This window comes from Triturus cristatus, chromosome 4_2 (assembly GCF_964204655.1).
Source record: "Triturus cristatus chromosome 4_2, aTriCri1.1, whole genome shotgun sequence".
In the NCBI taxonomy this organism is placed as follows: domain Eukaryota; kingdom Metazoa; phylum Chordata; class Amphibia; order Caudata; family Salamandridae; genus Triturus; species Triturus cristatus.
The window spans coordinates 207,753,895-207,769,432 of record NC_140586.1 but is presented as its reverse complement, the minus strand read 5'-3'; the positions used below and the strand labels follow the sequence as shown (position 1 = coordinate 207,769,432).

Here is a 15,538-nt window from a genome sequence, read left to right as displayed (position 1 = left end):
CCGCCTCCTTCTGGATTGCCACAAAACAAGACCCCTTGGTACCTCTCAAGCATATAAAGTAATAACGGAAACCTTACTGAGCCGCACATATATTGTTACCCAATTGTTGCAACTTACCACACCATGTGTTTATGTGCCACCACATGTTGCACTCCTCAGTCCACATACCATCGCCAATTGTTGATGTAAACACCAACACCTTTTATCCCACACGAGTACCAGCCATGGTGTGAGGTGCCTATTGTCTTTAGTCACAAGCCACACTTCTCCCTTATAACCTATTTTATGTCCCATGCTGTGTCATATCGTCTTTTTTTCCCTGTGAGGTGAAGATAGAACACATTTCCCTACCCTCACAGGTAGGCCATCCATTCAACTAGATTACAGCACCAAATAGACATGAACTCAAACCATATTGGTGAAGAGGAATAGGTTCCAACCAAAGTCCTTGGTAAACAAAATACATATGCTCTGATGTGAGAGCCTGCGCATTATGATTTTCCAGATTTCATTGTACTCTGTGTTATACCTCCTGAGGGGTCAACCAACATTTGGAAAATTATAACAAGCAGGATGTCTCCTCCGAGCACACGAATTTTGTTTATCTAGGAGTTTGGTTGGCAACTATTCCTCTTCTCCAGTGTGGTTGGAATCGATGTCTATTTGGTGCCATAAACTGATCAATTGGATGGCCTGCCTGTGAGGGTAGGGAAATGTGTTTTGTCTCCAACTCACAAGGAAAACACGATGATATGACACAGTATGGGACATACAATGGGTTATAAGGGAGCAGTGTGGCATGTGATTCAAGACAGTGGGCACCTAAGGTTATGGCTGGTAATCCTGGGGTATATAAGGTGTCAGTGTTTGCACCAACAGTTGGTGAAGGTTTGTGGACTGAGAAGTGTAACACGTGTGGCACATAGGCACCTGGTGTGGTAAATTGCAACAGTTGGCTCACAATATATGTGAGGCTTAGTAAGGTTTCTGTCGTTACTTTATAGGTGTGAGAGATACAAAGTTGTGTTTTTTTTTTTTTTTTGCTGTCAATCCTGAAGAAGGCAATGTTTTGATCGCCGAAACGTGTGTAGATTTGATTATAACAGCCACAACAAAGAAGATGACACAATAAGGAATTGGAGTAATAGATTTATAAGGAACATTTAAGAAATGTTCCTTAATATTGGAATATTGGTATTCACTTTGAGTGGATGCACCAAACAAAGAGAAATAAGGAATGTTCGGAAATTCTAGAATTTGATGTGAATTTTGAAGACGTGTTTTGAAACTTGTTATTGATCACTAATTTTATGAAATAGACGGTATGTGTGTATACAATGGGGCAAATGAAGTTTGTATGACTAGCATGTGGATGAATGAATATGGTATGAGATGTTTTTAAAAAAAACAGAAGTGATGCTCCTCGCATATCCGACAGATATAGTGTCAAAAGAATAAATAGTAGTGTTGTGTGCACTCAGTCTCCTATATACCTTGATCAAATGAAATTGAATTAAAATAAAGTGTTATATGCATTTTCAATACGTCGTGTAAACAGAAATGATAAAACTAAAACAATACGTTTTTTGGGTATGTATGTAGATTTGGATGAATGAGAGTGTGAACTATTGATGGAAGAATTAGGTTGCTGGGGACTAATCTCTAAGAATATGACCTCACATATGATATTAATCACTGTTGTATAACAACTTTTGTCTATATGCAAGCGATGTTCTGTTGCATGTCGAAGACCCAAAGGTCAGTCTTTTCCCCCATCTCCGGCAGGCTGTGCAGTTTGGTAGCAAATCTGGTTCAAGGTGAACTTAGATTATTGCGGATTTTCTCACTGACGGTAAAGATGGTACAATGTCCTTTGGATTTCCTGATCTGGTGAGTGGAAGACTTGGTGAGAAATCTGGTTTTTAAGGTGCTTTGCTAGGTGTTGAGGATCTTCGATGATGCCTATATAACATTCCAGGATAACTGACAGAAAGAGCAGAGTGTTCAGTCAGGCTTCCACCAGCAGGTTGTGTCACAATAATGAAGATGGTGATATTGCCCCACCTGATATCTGTCTACTCCTAGCAACATCCTGGAAGTTCTTTGACTTCCTAGGGCCTGTGAAAAAAGAACACTTTTTTTGCGTAGTCACACCCATTTTTGCTGTTGTCCTTTTTAGGTTAGACCTTGTGGCACAGCTGTCTAGTGCCTTGGTTATGGACTCTGACCAGTAAGAAAAATGGCTAATCTCTGATTGGCATATCTCAATCGCCTATAAATCCATCGTATATGATGTAGAAACTACACCAGTGCAAAAAGAACTGTTGATGGACAGAATGCAGAAAAATGTCATACATTCACCCCAGTACAGTGATCTGGGCCTAAATCCATCGTTTTTTTTGCTCACCATGCTGTTCCAGTTTGGACCCAGCCATATGCAAATCAGTCTTGACCCTGTGCCCCATGGGAACAGGCCAGGTCCTCCCTGGACTGGAAACAAGCATCCTAGGACCGGTTTCGGGATTTCACCCCTATTCAGCCAGGATAGCTTGATTCCAGTGGCATGGAGAGCACGGGACTCTCGTCTGAGCATACCCGTCCCACTCGGGGTGACAAATGCAAAAAGAACTGTTGATGGACAGAATGCAGACGTGGGTTCTGGGCTCACTGTGCCACTGGAATCAAGCTATCTTGGCTGAAGAGGGGTGAAACCACGAAACCGGTCCTAGGATGCTTGTTTCCGGTGCAGAGAGGACCTGGCTTGGCAGTTCGGGCTGGACTGTTCCCATGAGGTACAGGGTCAAGACTGATTTGCATATGGCCAGGTCTAAACTGGGGTGGCATGGTGAGCAAAAGAATGATGGATTTAACCCAGATCTCTTGACTGGGGGTGAATGTTTTGATTTGTTCTGCATTCCGTCCATCAATTGCGTGTCTTTTGAAACTACACCAGTGACATGGAAAGTTAAATTTCACTTGTGGACTGCCTCACTTGTGCCATCCACTAGTTTGGCAAAGAAATCATGGCTTCAGGTCTGCCAATATAGCCTGAATTTTTTTATTTTTTTTAAATTCTGTGTCCAGTACAAACCTATATGTTGAGCATAAGTGAGCCCTATAGCATCGAAGTGAAAGCCCATGTTTTCCTGTCTAGGAGTATCAGGCCTCGAAATCTACACGCTTTGGCGAGTGAGATTTTATCTGGGCAAGCTATTTTTTAGGCCTACTGGCCCGGTCTGGCGAGAGCACATCAGCTGGGAAGAACAGGTGGTCTGTTCTTTAAGAAAGTAAATGAGCAATAAAGACGCCTTTGTTTATCTTGTCATGCTAGCTGCTCATTCAAAGACTGAGGTCAAATTTCAGCTTATGTCTTCTTATAGTTGCTGCATACTTTATCATGGAGATTGGTATTTGCTTTCCTTTCTTGGGCACCAAAGTTAGTTTTGTAATGTTAACTGTTTTTGACAACCGGGGAGGCACACAATAAATAAATAACTTGTGATTGATATGCACAACTATTTCAAAATCTATTTCAGTAATTAGAAAAGCACCTTTTTCTAAGTCTGCAGTAAGATGGAAACAAAGATTGTTTTAGGATCAACCTAAATCAGAATACTTTACTTGGTTATGTGCAATGATTAAATATTTGCTGAAACCTGTTGTCCACACAGTATCGTTGGCACGCTATGTAGTTTTATCAGTAAAACTGCCTGTCAGTGGGAAAGTTTGTGGCAGACTTACTAAACTCACATATTAAGGTGCTCTTGTATGTCATAATGAAGAAGAAAAAGGAGACTCTCTGAAATAAGTTTTTTGCCTAGGATCGCACAATTTGAGATGAGTTTGAGTCAAGCTCATTACAGGTGAGTCGAGTAGATTATTCAAGTCTTTAGACCTGCAGGTCTGGTAAAGTTTTTCTGATTTTTCGAGGCCTGAGTATTCTCCAAATATCTTCATAAATACACGGTTCTCAAAAAAAGCATCCATTATGTCCGTATTAACATGGTTAATTTTCACGTGACAACATACAGAAAAAATGGAAATAAGAAATGGAGCTATGGATAACTATCATACAACAACTTGACACTTAAAGAAACCTTCATGACAAGTCCTGCCTTGTTAACATACATCGGAATTTGGACACTTCCCATCGGTCTGTCACTATATGTTTTCCATTATTTCCATAAAAGGCTGGGTATCTCAATTCTCCTACAGCCACAGCTCTCCTATCACTTCTTCCTTGTTACCAAGTTCCAAAATGAAGTCCAACCATCTGCACAGCTTGCCAATCGTATCTTGGTGGGACTTGGCTCAAAATTCACTCGACCCAATCCAATTTTACCTTGTCGTTTGCAGGTGCAAAGTCTTGATTCCTGATTGTTCTCTTGTAGGCGGTGCTCCACTTGAAGTCATCCCTCACCCCTCTCTGATGTAGGCCTGTCACCTGGGAACAAACATAGTGCCTGCTCTGGAGAGGAGGAATACCCTATCCGAGGGAACTACCTAAACTAATGACTGCCACCGACCCCGATTAATAAACCAATTTATTACATTTTCCTTATTACATTTTCCTCTAGTTCCAGACATTGGAGTGGGATTTTTATTGTGCTAATTTTTTTTTTTTTTTTTTTTTTTTTTAGTTTAAAAAAAAATGATTTACTCTTTTGGTACTTCTAAATGCTTTACACCAGTGTTTCTTAAACTGTTGGTCGCAACCTGATTTTTGGTCAGTCATGAAAGTCCAAGTAGTAAATAAAGATACCTTTAAATTCTGTATTTATCTTGTCACATTTGCTGCGCTTCAAAGACAGAGGTCTGATATCAGGCTATATCTAATGATAAAAGGCACTGAGTGACTTATCCCAGTCTTCCATGGCCTGACTTGCAGCAGAGACCAGATGAGCTGACATTGGCACTGATATTTTTCCAAATTGCAGAACTGCACAAGGACCGTAAAGAGGCCCAATGTTTTATATTTGCTTTTACGTTTCATTAATCCTCGTTATTGCAGAGTGTTTTTTTCAACAAAAAAAAAACACAAAAAAAAACTAGTCCTGCCTTTGGGAATGACGTGGTGTTAAATGTTAAAAAAAAATATTAAATTACAAGATATCCCCTTTTACACTTGGGCAAGGTGAAGAAAAGCGGTCTCAAATTCCATATTCCACTATACTAATTCACCACTAATCCTTTATGGGTTCCAAAGTAGCGTGCTACTCTCCAATAAAGCGTTTCAACACCCCATCAGGGTTACGAGTGCTATATAAATGCATATAGTTTTCCCCTTTCTACCCTTCTCAATCCAAATAACTGACCAACATATCCACCACTCAAATTACTTTCATGTTTCGCCATACTAATTCACCAGTAATCCTTATGGGTTACAGAGTAGCATGCTACTCGCCAATAAAGTGCTTCAAAACCCCATCAAGGGGTAGCAAGCGCGGGGTAGAAAGCGCTATATAAATACAAACCTCTTTCCCTCTTCTATCCCGCAACCTACCCTTCTCTAACCAAATAACTGAATAACATATCCACCACTCAAATTACTTCATAGTTCACTATACTAATTTTCAACACTAACCCTTTATGGGTTCCGGAGTAGCGTCCTACTCGCCAGACAGGCGCTTCACCACCTATCGGGGGTAACGGGTGCAACATGAATGCAAACCTTGCATCCCTTTTATCCCTCCGCTATCTTTCTCACTCCAAATTACTGACTAATATCCACCTCTCAAATTACTTTCATGTTTCACCATACTAATTCAGCACTAATCCTTTATGGGTTTACGGAGTAGCATGCTTCAACACCCCATCAGGGGTAACAAGCGCTATATAAATAAAAACCTTTTTTTTTCCTCTTCTATCCTTCCGAATCCAAATAACTGACTAACCTATCTACCACTTCAAATTTACTTGCATGTTTCACTATACTCCTTCAACACTAATCCTCTATGGGTCCCGGAGTAGCGTGCTACTCATCGAAAAAAGCGCTTCAATGCCTCGTCCGGTGTAGTAAGCGCTATATAAATGCTATTACTATACAAAATACCCCATGCTTATTGTTGGTAAAGGAGGTGTGTACAAAATAAATCCTTGGTCCAGGCATGGTGAAGTGATTGACAGTCTTGTGTTTTGTCCTTTGGCAACGTGGGGGTGTGGGAGAGGGTTACAAAATTGTCTCCCTCACCATAACACAAGACAGAAGGGTTTAATGAAGTAGAGGAGCACCTCATTCTTTTTTTAAATATCTTCTGAGGGGTGCAAACATCACACAATATTAAATAAAATGAACACCTTCCCTTGGGAAAGCGCAGGGGTCTTACTATAATCCCGTGCCCCCCATGAAGGAAGGATTGAGGAGGAAGGTGATCTGGAGGATGTTTTCCACAAAATTATAACTTTGTTTATAAGAGTTATTTCCCTTCAATAGTGATCCTTCTTGTTGATGCTCTACCTGTAGATTCTTTCATATTTTAAATATCCCATGCATCAAACTGAATCTGGAAATGTTTCAATAGCGCTCTAAGCCGGAAGAGGATGCTCGCTCAACTTCGGCACAGGAAGCGAAAGCACCGTTACCTCACTGGAATTAAAGGTTTAGGGACTGAAACACATTAAAAACGTGAGAACAAGGTTGAGATCCCATTGTGGCATTATAAATGTCGACATGGGAACATCTTGATGAGTCTTTTCAAAACCTCATATCTATGGAAGATTTGAAGAGGGAGGTTCTTTCTGGGAGAAAGAGAAAGTACAACAAAGACAATGGTGTTGAACTGTGCCTGCTGGATGGTCATGTTGAGCCAACAAAGAGTGAAACACAGAATATCAGACAAGTGGGCCTGAAGATGATCTACTGAATTGTCTGTAAACCACTCCACAAACCTACTGCATCTCACAGAGTACATTGTTTTGGTAGTGTCTTTGGGTTTCTAAGATAACATCCACTAGGCATTTGGGTTATCCCGCTACATCTACAGGCATGAAGATGGAGGCTCTAGGTATTGGGTGCAGAAGCTGCCCCAGCGACTGTGAAAGGTGGTCTACCACATGAGGGATACTGATGGGGGCACATAAAGAGGTGCATCAGATCCACATACCACACCCTCTCTGCCATTCCAGGGCTTTTAAGATTGCTTGAGCAAATCTAGGCAGATCTTCCTCAGGACCCAAGGAATCCAGGGTATGGGAGAAATGCATAGTGAAAGGGAACGTTCCATCACAAGTGAAACATGTCTCCCACTGCTACCACAGTGGATACTGGAGGGCTTAGTATATCGGGCATAGAACGTTGCCCAAGTGGCAAAGAGATCCACCATGGGATGATTTGTAGGCGGAAGATGTGTTGGGCTACTTTTGGATGAAGTCAATCCGTTTATATTTTGGTTGCTTAAAACCATCCAAAACACATAAAATAAGCAGCAAAATTCTGAGTCCAAACCAGTTTGGTAAAGTGCAATCGACGTTTTGATTTGATCATTGAGATTTAAATACTTCAGTTAAAGTGCAATAGTGACATTAAATAATTGCAAACCTGTTTTTAAACCAGGCTGAAATCTTAAATCCTAATAATTTAAAAATAACAATATAGTCTAGCTTTGAAAGGAGCATCTCTGCACTTGTCATATACTTAACAAATCTAGTCACAAACTCTCCTTTGAAGTTAAACATCGAGTGGTGGTGACCAGATCGAATTGGATACTGGTTAAAAGAGCAAAGCCATTTTCTGCATTGTGACATTAAGGCTGGACCCGTGCAGATAATGTGAGTCAGTGATCCAATTTTGTATTTACAAAGTCTGCATTCCTTAGTGCTCAGCAGTTGTGTCCAGCTAGAAAGAGAATCCAGATTGGGAATGATGCCAAACTGAAGCTGCATGAATTTCAGTTTGTAATATACGTAAGTATCTGCCAAATATGTTTGTGGACAGAATTGTTCATAAGTATTTACAACTACCCAAGCATGTCCTCACCTTTTGAAATGATTGTTTATCTTTTAAAAGAGATAGTCTTCATATTTATTTTATGCCCTTTGAAAAAACGAAAGTGGGTTATCCCAGAGAACTTGTGCCTGTAATGCCCCCAGTGTGGATATCGACTATATAGTTTCCAAGACTTTTGATGGGATCAACTTTCTAGTTTAATCTCGGTTCAAAAGTATGCTTTTTAGAAGATTCTTTAGCAGTCTTTAGATTATAACCATACTTAAGGTAGCCTGATTTCAAGGCCAATAATGCCGAATTCCATTCAAATTAGCGCTTGAGATGCTTCGGAAGTTCAAAAAGTTGTCAAATTGCATGCAAAAACAGTTGATGGACAGAATGCAGAAAAATGTCATACATTCACCCAAGTACAGAGATCTGGGCCTAAATCGATCGTTTTTTTGCTCACCATGCCATTCCAGTTTGAACCCAGCCATATGCAAATCAGTCTTGACCCTGTGCCTCATGAGAACAGTCCAGCCTGAACTGCCAAGCCAGGTTCTCCCTGGACTGGAAACAAGCATCCTAGGACCGGTTTCGGGGCTTCGCCCCTCTTCAGCCAGGATAGCTTGATTCCAGTGGCATGGAGAGCATGGGACCCACGTCTGGGCACATCCCATGAGGCACAGGTTCAAGACTGATTTGCATATGGCCAGGTCTAAACTGGGGTGGCATGGTGGGCAAAAGAATGATGGATTTAACCCAGATCTCTTGACTGGGGGAGAATGTTTTGATTTGTTATGCATTCCGTCCATCAATTGTGTGTCTTTTGCTTTCTCACCCTAAGTGCGCTGGGTATGCCTAGACGTAGGTCCCGGGCTCACTGTGCCACTCGATTCAAGCTATCCTGGCTGAAGAGGGGTGAAACCCCGAAACCGGTCCTAGGATGCTTGTTTCCGGTCCAGGGAGGACCTGGCTTGGCAGTTCGGGCTGGACTGTTCCCATGAGGCACAGGGTCAAGGCTGATTTGCACATGGCCATGTCTAAACTGGGGTGGCATGGTGAGCAAAAGAAAGATGGATTTAACCCAGATCTCTTGACTGGGGGAGAATGTTTTGATTTGTTATGCGGTCCGTCCATCAATTGTGTCTTTTGCTTTCTCGCAATAAATATTGCATTGCATGATATTAGAATCTTTGCAGAGAGGGCCATACAGCACTGTTCATGTAAATGTGATTGTTTACAACTCTTAAGTACTGGGCACAAATATAATTGAAGTGACCTGGTTCCATAGGTTGATGTGACACACCAGACGTAGCCAGTATATATCTTTAGGTTATTTATTAAGATAGTAAAGTCCATAGTATAGCCCCACCAGGAGCAGCCTGCTAGCTGCTCAGCCCATCCTCTCAACTGTCTCTCTCACACACCAACATTCTAGTCAGGTCATCATTCCACATGGAACACTCACACTGGCTGAGCAGCTAGTTACAATATACAGGAGAACAGTAAACCTTATATGAAGATACTACAATATCTCCCTTCTTTCCAATTGGCAATAAATAAAGAACACTAAAAGTAGATAGTAACTAAACACAAAATATAAACAAAAGATAAATAGTCCAAAACCCAAGGGTAAGATGAATTAAACATACCACAAAAGGGAACCAGACTATAAAACGAAAGGAAAAGGATGAATAATAAGAATGAACTATCACCATCCTCCTCTTATATTAAGAATTTAAAGATAACATTAAACTCACACACAATCCCCAACCGCCTCCTTTAAAGAGACACAAAAAAACGTTAAACTACCAAACGGAGATTGGAAACACCACACGAGATACTCAAGAAAGAAAACACAAAGAATCACAATAAAGAACGACAAAAAACACTCAAACCGCAGAAACACACAGGAAGAATCACTCCCAAACAAATACACAATGGGTGGATGTCATCCACTACCAAAACACGGGTGGGACCAAAACCCCCTTAACTCAAAAAATAAGGGAGCAACCCCCAAACGTATAGAATACAGAAATGGGAGTAAGACCGAAAGACTAGTGCAGCAAACATAACAAAATTGCAGCACAGTGAGGCATTAAAAGACAGATACCCACACAGACAAAAGCTAATATATAAATGAAGGGACACCCAACACAAACATGAAAAAAGGTGGGACTCACACCCCCTTAAAATTTAGTAAAAAGGACTAATACCTATTACTAATACATAGGTGGACCCAACTCCCCCTATACACTGAATAGTAAATGGGATTAACCCAACACTAAAACCTAGGTGGGACTATTACCCCCTAAACACTGAATACTAGGTGGGACTAACACCCCCTAAACACGAAGTATATGGGACTAACACCCATTACTAACTTAATAGGTGGGACTAACACCCCCTAAACACTAAGTATATGGGACTAACACCCATTACTAATAAGTGGGACTAACACCCCCTATGCATCGACAAGAGAGTCACAGCATGACCATCACACAGAATCGTAGACAAAGTGCATCACAAAGTGACTAATACAAACTACACGACCAACACAAAAAATGAAAATGGTACAAAATCAGAACACCACCATAAGTATGCAAAAACATTCTCACTAGAAGTGCAGTAATAAACTGTGACCAAAACCATTCTCACTAGTAGTCACAATATTAAACTGTGACCCGCCGGTGAGCGATCTCTCACCCGAGTAGTGAGACACTGGGTACACTCTCATATCATTAAATTATTAAAACCATAGCATGTTAAATAACCATAGTCATAGGTGTGCCTGTCACCGTGAAGATAGACAGGCATGCGACAGTTCTTGGTGACAATCCAGATGAAAGAACTCCGAACCGATACAATGTCAGTTGACAGACATAAGCGCTTGAAAGTAACAAGGGACTTGGCAGCACAACAAAGTACTTTGCAGGAGATCAAAATGCTGTGCAGCAGACAACATGCCCACCGAGAACGAAAACGAGCCTGGGCAGTAAGACAACAAAAGAAACTCACCACGAAGAATGTAGGCACTGTTCAGTGACAGAAAAAGAAAGTCAAACTTCTTAATGTTGAAACTGAAAAGAGTCCACTAGAGCGTGCTACGCAGTCAAGTGGAAACGTTTTTTTGTCTATTGTCACAACAATACCATCAATCCCCTAGATGTGGCCATTCAACACATCATAGGCTATTTACTACACCTACAAAGATGCAATCTAGCCTATACGTCCATTAGACTGCACCTTGCAGCCATAGCAGCTTTCTCTCCGTGTCGGTAATCCCATGTGAGCTCCTGCAGAGGTGCTGGGTGCTGTTAAAGTGTAAGAGTGCGTGCACCTTACATGGAACATAGGTCATCAGTAATATAATATGGGAGGCAAATAGCCGTGCGTGGCAAGGTCTCCAGCTATATTTACTTTAAGACACAAGTAGGGGTACCCTGACCCCTTGGAACGCGTGTGGTCAAATAAAAAAATTATTTTAGATTTCTGCAAGAACGCGGGGCTTGCATGGCCCCCTGGATTCCTGCAGGAGTCCCTTGGGGGCACAGAGGGCTGCACTGGCTCCTGCATCCGGAAAAAGTAAGGAGGGTGGGTCCAGAGTGTGTGCGGTGGGTTGCTGTGAAAGGTGAAGGTTGTAAGTGGTGGGTTTTGGCTGGTTGCAGGGAGTTGGTCAGGCCCTGCAGCCAACCCCATGCCACGCACCGCATGCAGGGGTTGGCTCCCCACAGGAATTTGGGCATAGGCCCTGCACCCATTTGCACACCATGCGTGACCTGTGTCGGCTGCTTGCGGGTGGTTGGCATAGTTCCATATGCTAATCTTACTTTACATTTTTTTAAAAAGGAAGCTCAAGTTCACTGACAAAAGATTTGTTAATGTGATATTATAGTTAGTTGAAAATGCCAATTTCAACATAACTTTTAAACTAAAAAAAAAAAAAATGAAATTCAACAGTTATAGGTATTTCAAGTAACTATAACTTGCACCCTTGCCATGCAAATATTCAGTGACATTGTTGACATACTGATGACAACTGAACTGACATGACACCACTGTGCGTGGTGGGGGTGCAAGGTATAGTGACTTGAAATAACAAACTGTTTAATTTCAATGTGGGTGGTTTTTTTTACATTATTTTGTTTAACATTTAGTTTTTTTAAGCATTACGTTTAAACTGACACTTTCACCTAACTATAACACTTTTACGTTTGTTTTGTTTTTCTTCCCTTGTGTGCATGTATATATATCTATGCAAAAAACAAGCACAGACCCCTGGGTAGTTTCCAGATTTAGATGGAGAGCAGCTCCTGTATAGGGCACCCTACACTACCAAGCAACGCACTGAATTTGCTCACCTCCTATGTCTGTTTTTCTAGCAAAGTTGTTAAGCATAGGATTAGCTTAATGCCATCCACACCGAGCTAGAAAGGGACAAAGTATTTTGCCATTTCTACAGCAAAGTCTTTAAGCATAGGATTAGCACAGTGCCATCCTTGCCAAGCTGTAAAATGACAAAAGCCTTTTACCACTCCAGGCACAGTATTACATCTTTGGACTGGTAAAATACCACCCAAGCCTAGCTGAAATGAATAAAAGCATCCCCTGACACGTGTTTCGCTATCATTAATCTCTTCAGAGGTTTCACTTTGTCCAGACACAAGTCAAAACAATAGCCTTTCAGGCTTAGAGTGCTCCCTAAATTATGCAAAAAAGAAGCAGAGAACTAGCAAATGGTATCCAAATCTATAACACTGTGCCTGGAGGGATAGATGAACGGTACTATTAAGGAATGCCTGCTCTGCCATCTCGTTTGTGTCTGTCATCCTGCTTTTCTGCTTTGATTAGATCAGTGTTTGTCGTACCCTCTTTACTTTGACTATTACCCAAGTTTGTCTTCTGCAGTTCCTCCAATCCATTTTGCTGGCCCCAACCCTGTGGCGGCAAGAGCATTGTTTGTGGGTTGAAGGTTTGTGGCGAGTTTGAGCCGTGAGGTACTGTGGAAAATAGTTGTTATGCAAACTACAGGTCAGAACCAGATGCTGAGAAGGATTGAGCCTTGACACCATTCATGGTCTTTTCTCTTCAGCCTATAACCAGAGATACTTTGGTTTGTGGGAGCTTTGTGCTGGGCTGAGGATCTTGTGGGTGGTTCTGTATCTCACCTACATGTCAGTGCCATTGTAGTTGAAGTCCCTTGTGTAGAAATAACCTTTCTCTCTATAACCTCCTTTTTCTCTTTTTTGTTTCCCCTCAGCGTGATGGCTGCCCCAAGATTGTTAACCTCGGTAGCTCAAAGACTGATTTGTTCTACGAGCGGAAGAAATACGGTTTTAAGAAGAGGTGATTTGGAGCGGCTTCATTGGACTGCTTGTTTGCCCTATCAAAGTTCTGGACACTGTGGAAATTGGAAACTTTTTTTTTTAACGTCCTAAGTGACATTGTGCTTTACGAAAACAATTTGCTATAGAAAATGTAATAAATAATCAGCACCTAGTTGCATCTTTAGTAAGAAGAGCAATTGTGTGACAACAGGTTCATAATGTTTTCAACTACATTGACTGTAAAAAGTTATTTTACTCGCGGGTTGACTGGTTTATACAGCACAAATAGACTCTGCAATATTAGTATACCATAGGTTGATATTTTTGCAAGCCTGCCCTTTTGGAAAGGCTCAGGTGCTTACAATTCACCACTTACACAACTTGCATGCACTCTGAGGGCGACTACGCCGGCAGTCAATTGGCCTGCTTGGCCTACCTGCATATGGACCACACGCCTATTACTATTCTGCGTGACCAATGGGCGTGCTCCTCCACGAATGTCTGACATTCTAACTCTATGCAGATGATCCAGAGCCTCCTTGGATCCAAGAGGAAGAGTTCACCGCCACCCTTTCCTCGACTGCCAGCTGCCTCCCATGCAGACCTAGAAGCCCTGATCGCCTTGCTGGTGGTTAGGATTAACATTAAGGACTTTAATGCTGGCAAAAAGCCTGGCACCAATGGCTTACCGCTCAAATTATACCATACTTACTCCGAAACCTAAGTCCCGAAGTTGGGAGAGCTTTGTGAGCCATCCTTGGTGGAGGCCATACTCCCACATCCCTTTAGGAAGAACTACTTGTCCCAATCCCACAAACAAGGCTCCTCTCCGGAGGATTCAGCACCCTACAAACCGATTGCAGTCCGCAGGCTTGTGAAATCCTCTGGAAAATCGTAGCCACTTGTATCCTACCCTTCCTCCCTCATCTGATCCACTTGGACCAGTGCAGATTTATCAACCACAGAAGTACATCTGTCAATCTACGACTGCTTTACTGCCTCATGGAGGTGGCTTAGCCTTGATCACAGAAAGTCATTGGATACCCTGTGGTAGGATTTCCTATTTGCCGTGCTGCACCATCTCGGCTTCGGCCACCTCATCATCTGAAACATCCGACTGCTCTACTCCGACCTCAGGCCTGCATCTGACGTGAACGACTTGTTTCTGATTCTTTCCCGTTCTGTCTAGGTATGAGGCCGGATTGTCCCCCCTCTTCCGCCCTGCTGCTTGCACTTGCCATAGAGCCACTGGAGGCCTGTTTGAGGGTGGCAGGAGTGGGCTGGAGAATTATATTGCGAAACTGGGTCCTTGTGGTCTCGCTTTTTGCTGATGACCTCCAGATATACCTTTGCGATCACCGGTGTGACACCACCAAACTGGGCCTTTATCCTGACTTTGCAGTGGTGTCCTGCCTCTGAGTGAACTGGGCAAAGTCCTGTGCTTTCCTGCTCTCCCCTGATGTTCATTCACCCGACCGTTGGCTCAGCAGGTATTCCCTCTGCTGGGAGGGTACATTGTTCCACTACTGGGTGATCAGGGTCCAGCCTTCCGATTATGTGCTAATAGATGGCATCCCGAGGAGGGTGGTTATCACCCTCACTTTCCAGGTGCCACTCTGGAAGTCCCTGCCTCTTGCCCCAATCGGGCGGATGCTAATACCGTCCTGTCTTGCATATTATTTTACTAAACTCCCAGTTATGCTCACCCCAAATTGTGCCTCCCCAGTGACCAAGACCAGTTGAGGGTACCGGACTTCAAGCTCCACTTTGTACTGCTCCAACGACTCAGTTGTTTGGACATGTCTCTTGAAGGGAGAGCTCTGTCCGCAGAAGGACCCCTGCTTTGTCCATGTGACCTTAACCCATTTCTCCCCGCTGTCCTGTTCCATGCCTGCTGCAGGTAGCACTTTTATAGTCTTATGCTCTGGCCTTATGTCGCTCTAGGGGCACCCTACCCCCTTGCTACCCCCCTTTGTGTTCTCCCTGACCCTTGTGGGCCTCTTAGCTGAAATGATTTGGCACTGATCCACTTGGGAAAATATTTGAGGATGGCCGCCTCCTCACTTGTGAAGACCTCACAGATCAGTTTGCACTACATAGAGGAGATACTTGGCATGTGGGTGAATACAGCATGTCTTCTGCAGTCTCCAATCCATTGTGGACACCGAACCAGAGGCGCATTCTCTTGTCTGAGCTAGCTACACTGAGTGGGGCATAGACACGTCTCTTGGTTTTTACAGAGCCCTGTTGCCCCATTCCTCCTATGCTCTCAGCTTCCTTAAGT

General features: G+C 42.6%; 1 protein-coding gene across 1 annotated transcript in view; it reads left to right on the top strand.

Annotated features, from left to right (window-relative positions):
• The window catches only part of PHF5A (PHD finger protein 5A), a 71,109-nt gene extending 57,662 nt beyond the window's left edge, over positions 1 to 13,447 (top strand). Inside the window, exon 4 of the mRNA XM_085601208.1 lies at positions 13,188 to 13,447. Coding sequence (XP_085457334.1) covers positions 13,188 to 13,277 — 90 coding nt within the window. The 3' untranslated portion in view covers positions 13,278 to 13,447. The remainder of the gene's footprint in view (positions 1 to 13,187) is intronic.
• The last annotated feature ends 2,091 nt before the right edge of the window (positions 13,448 to 15,538 follow it).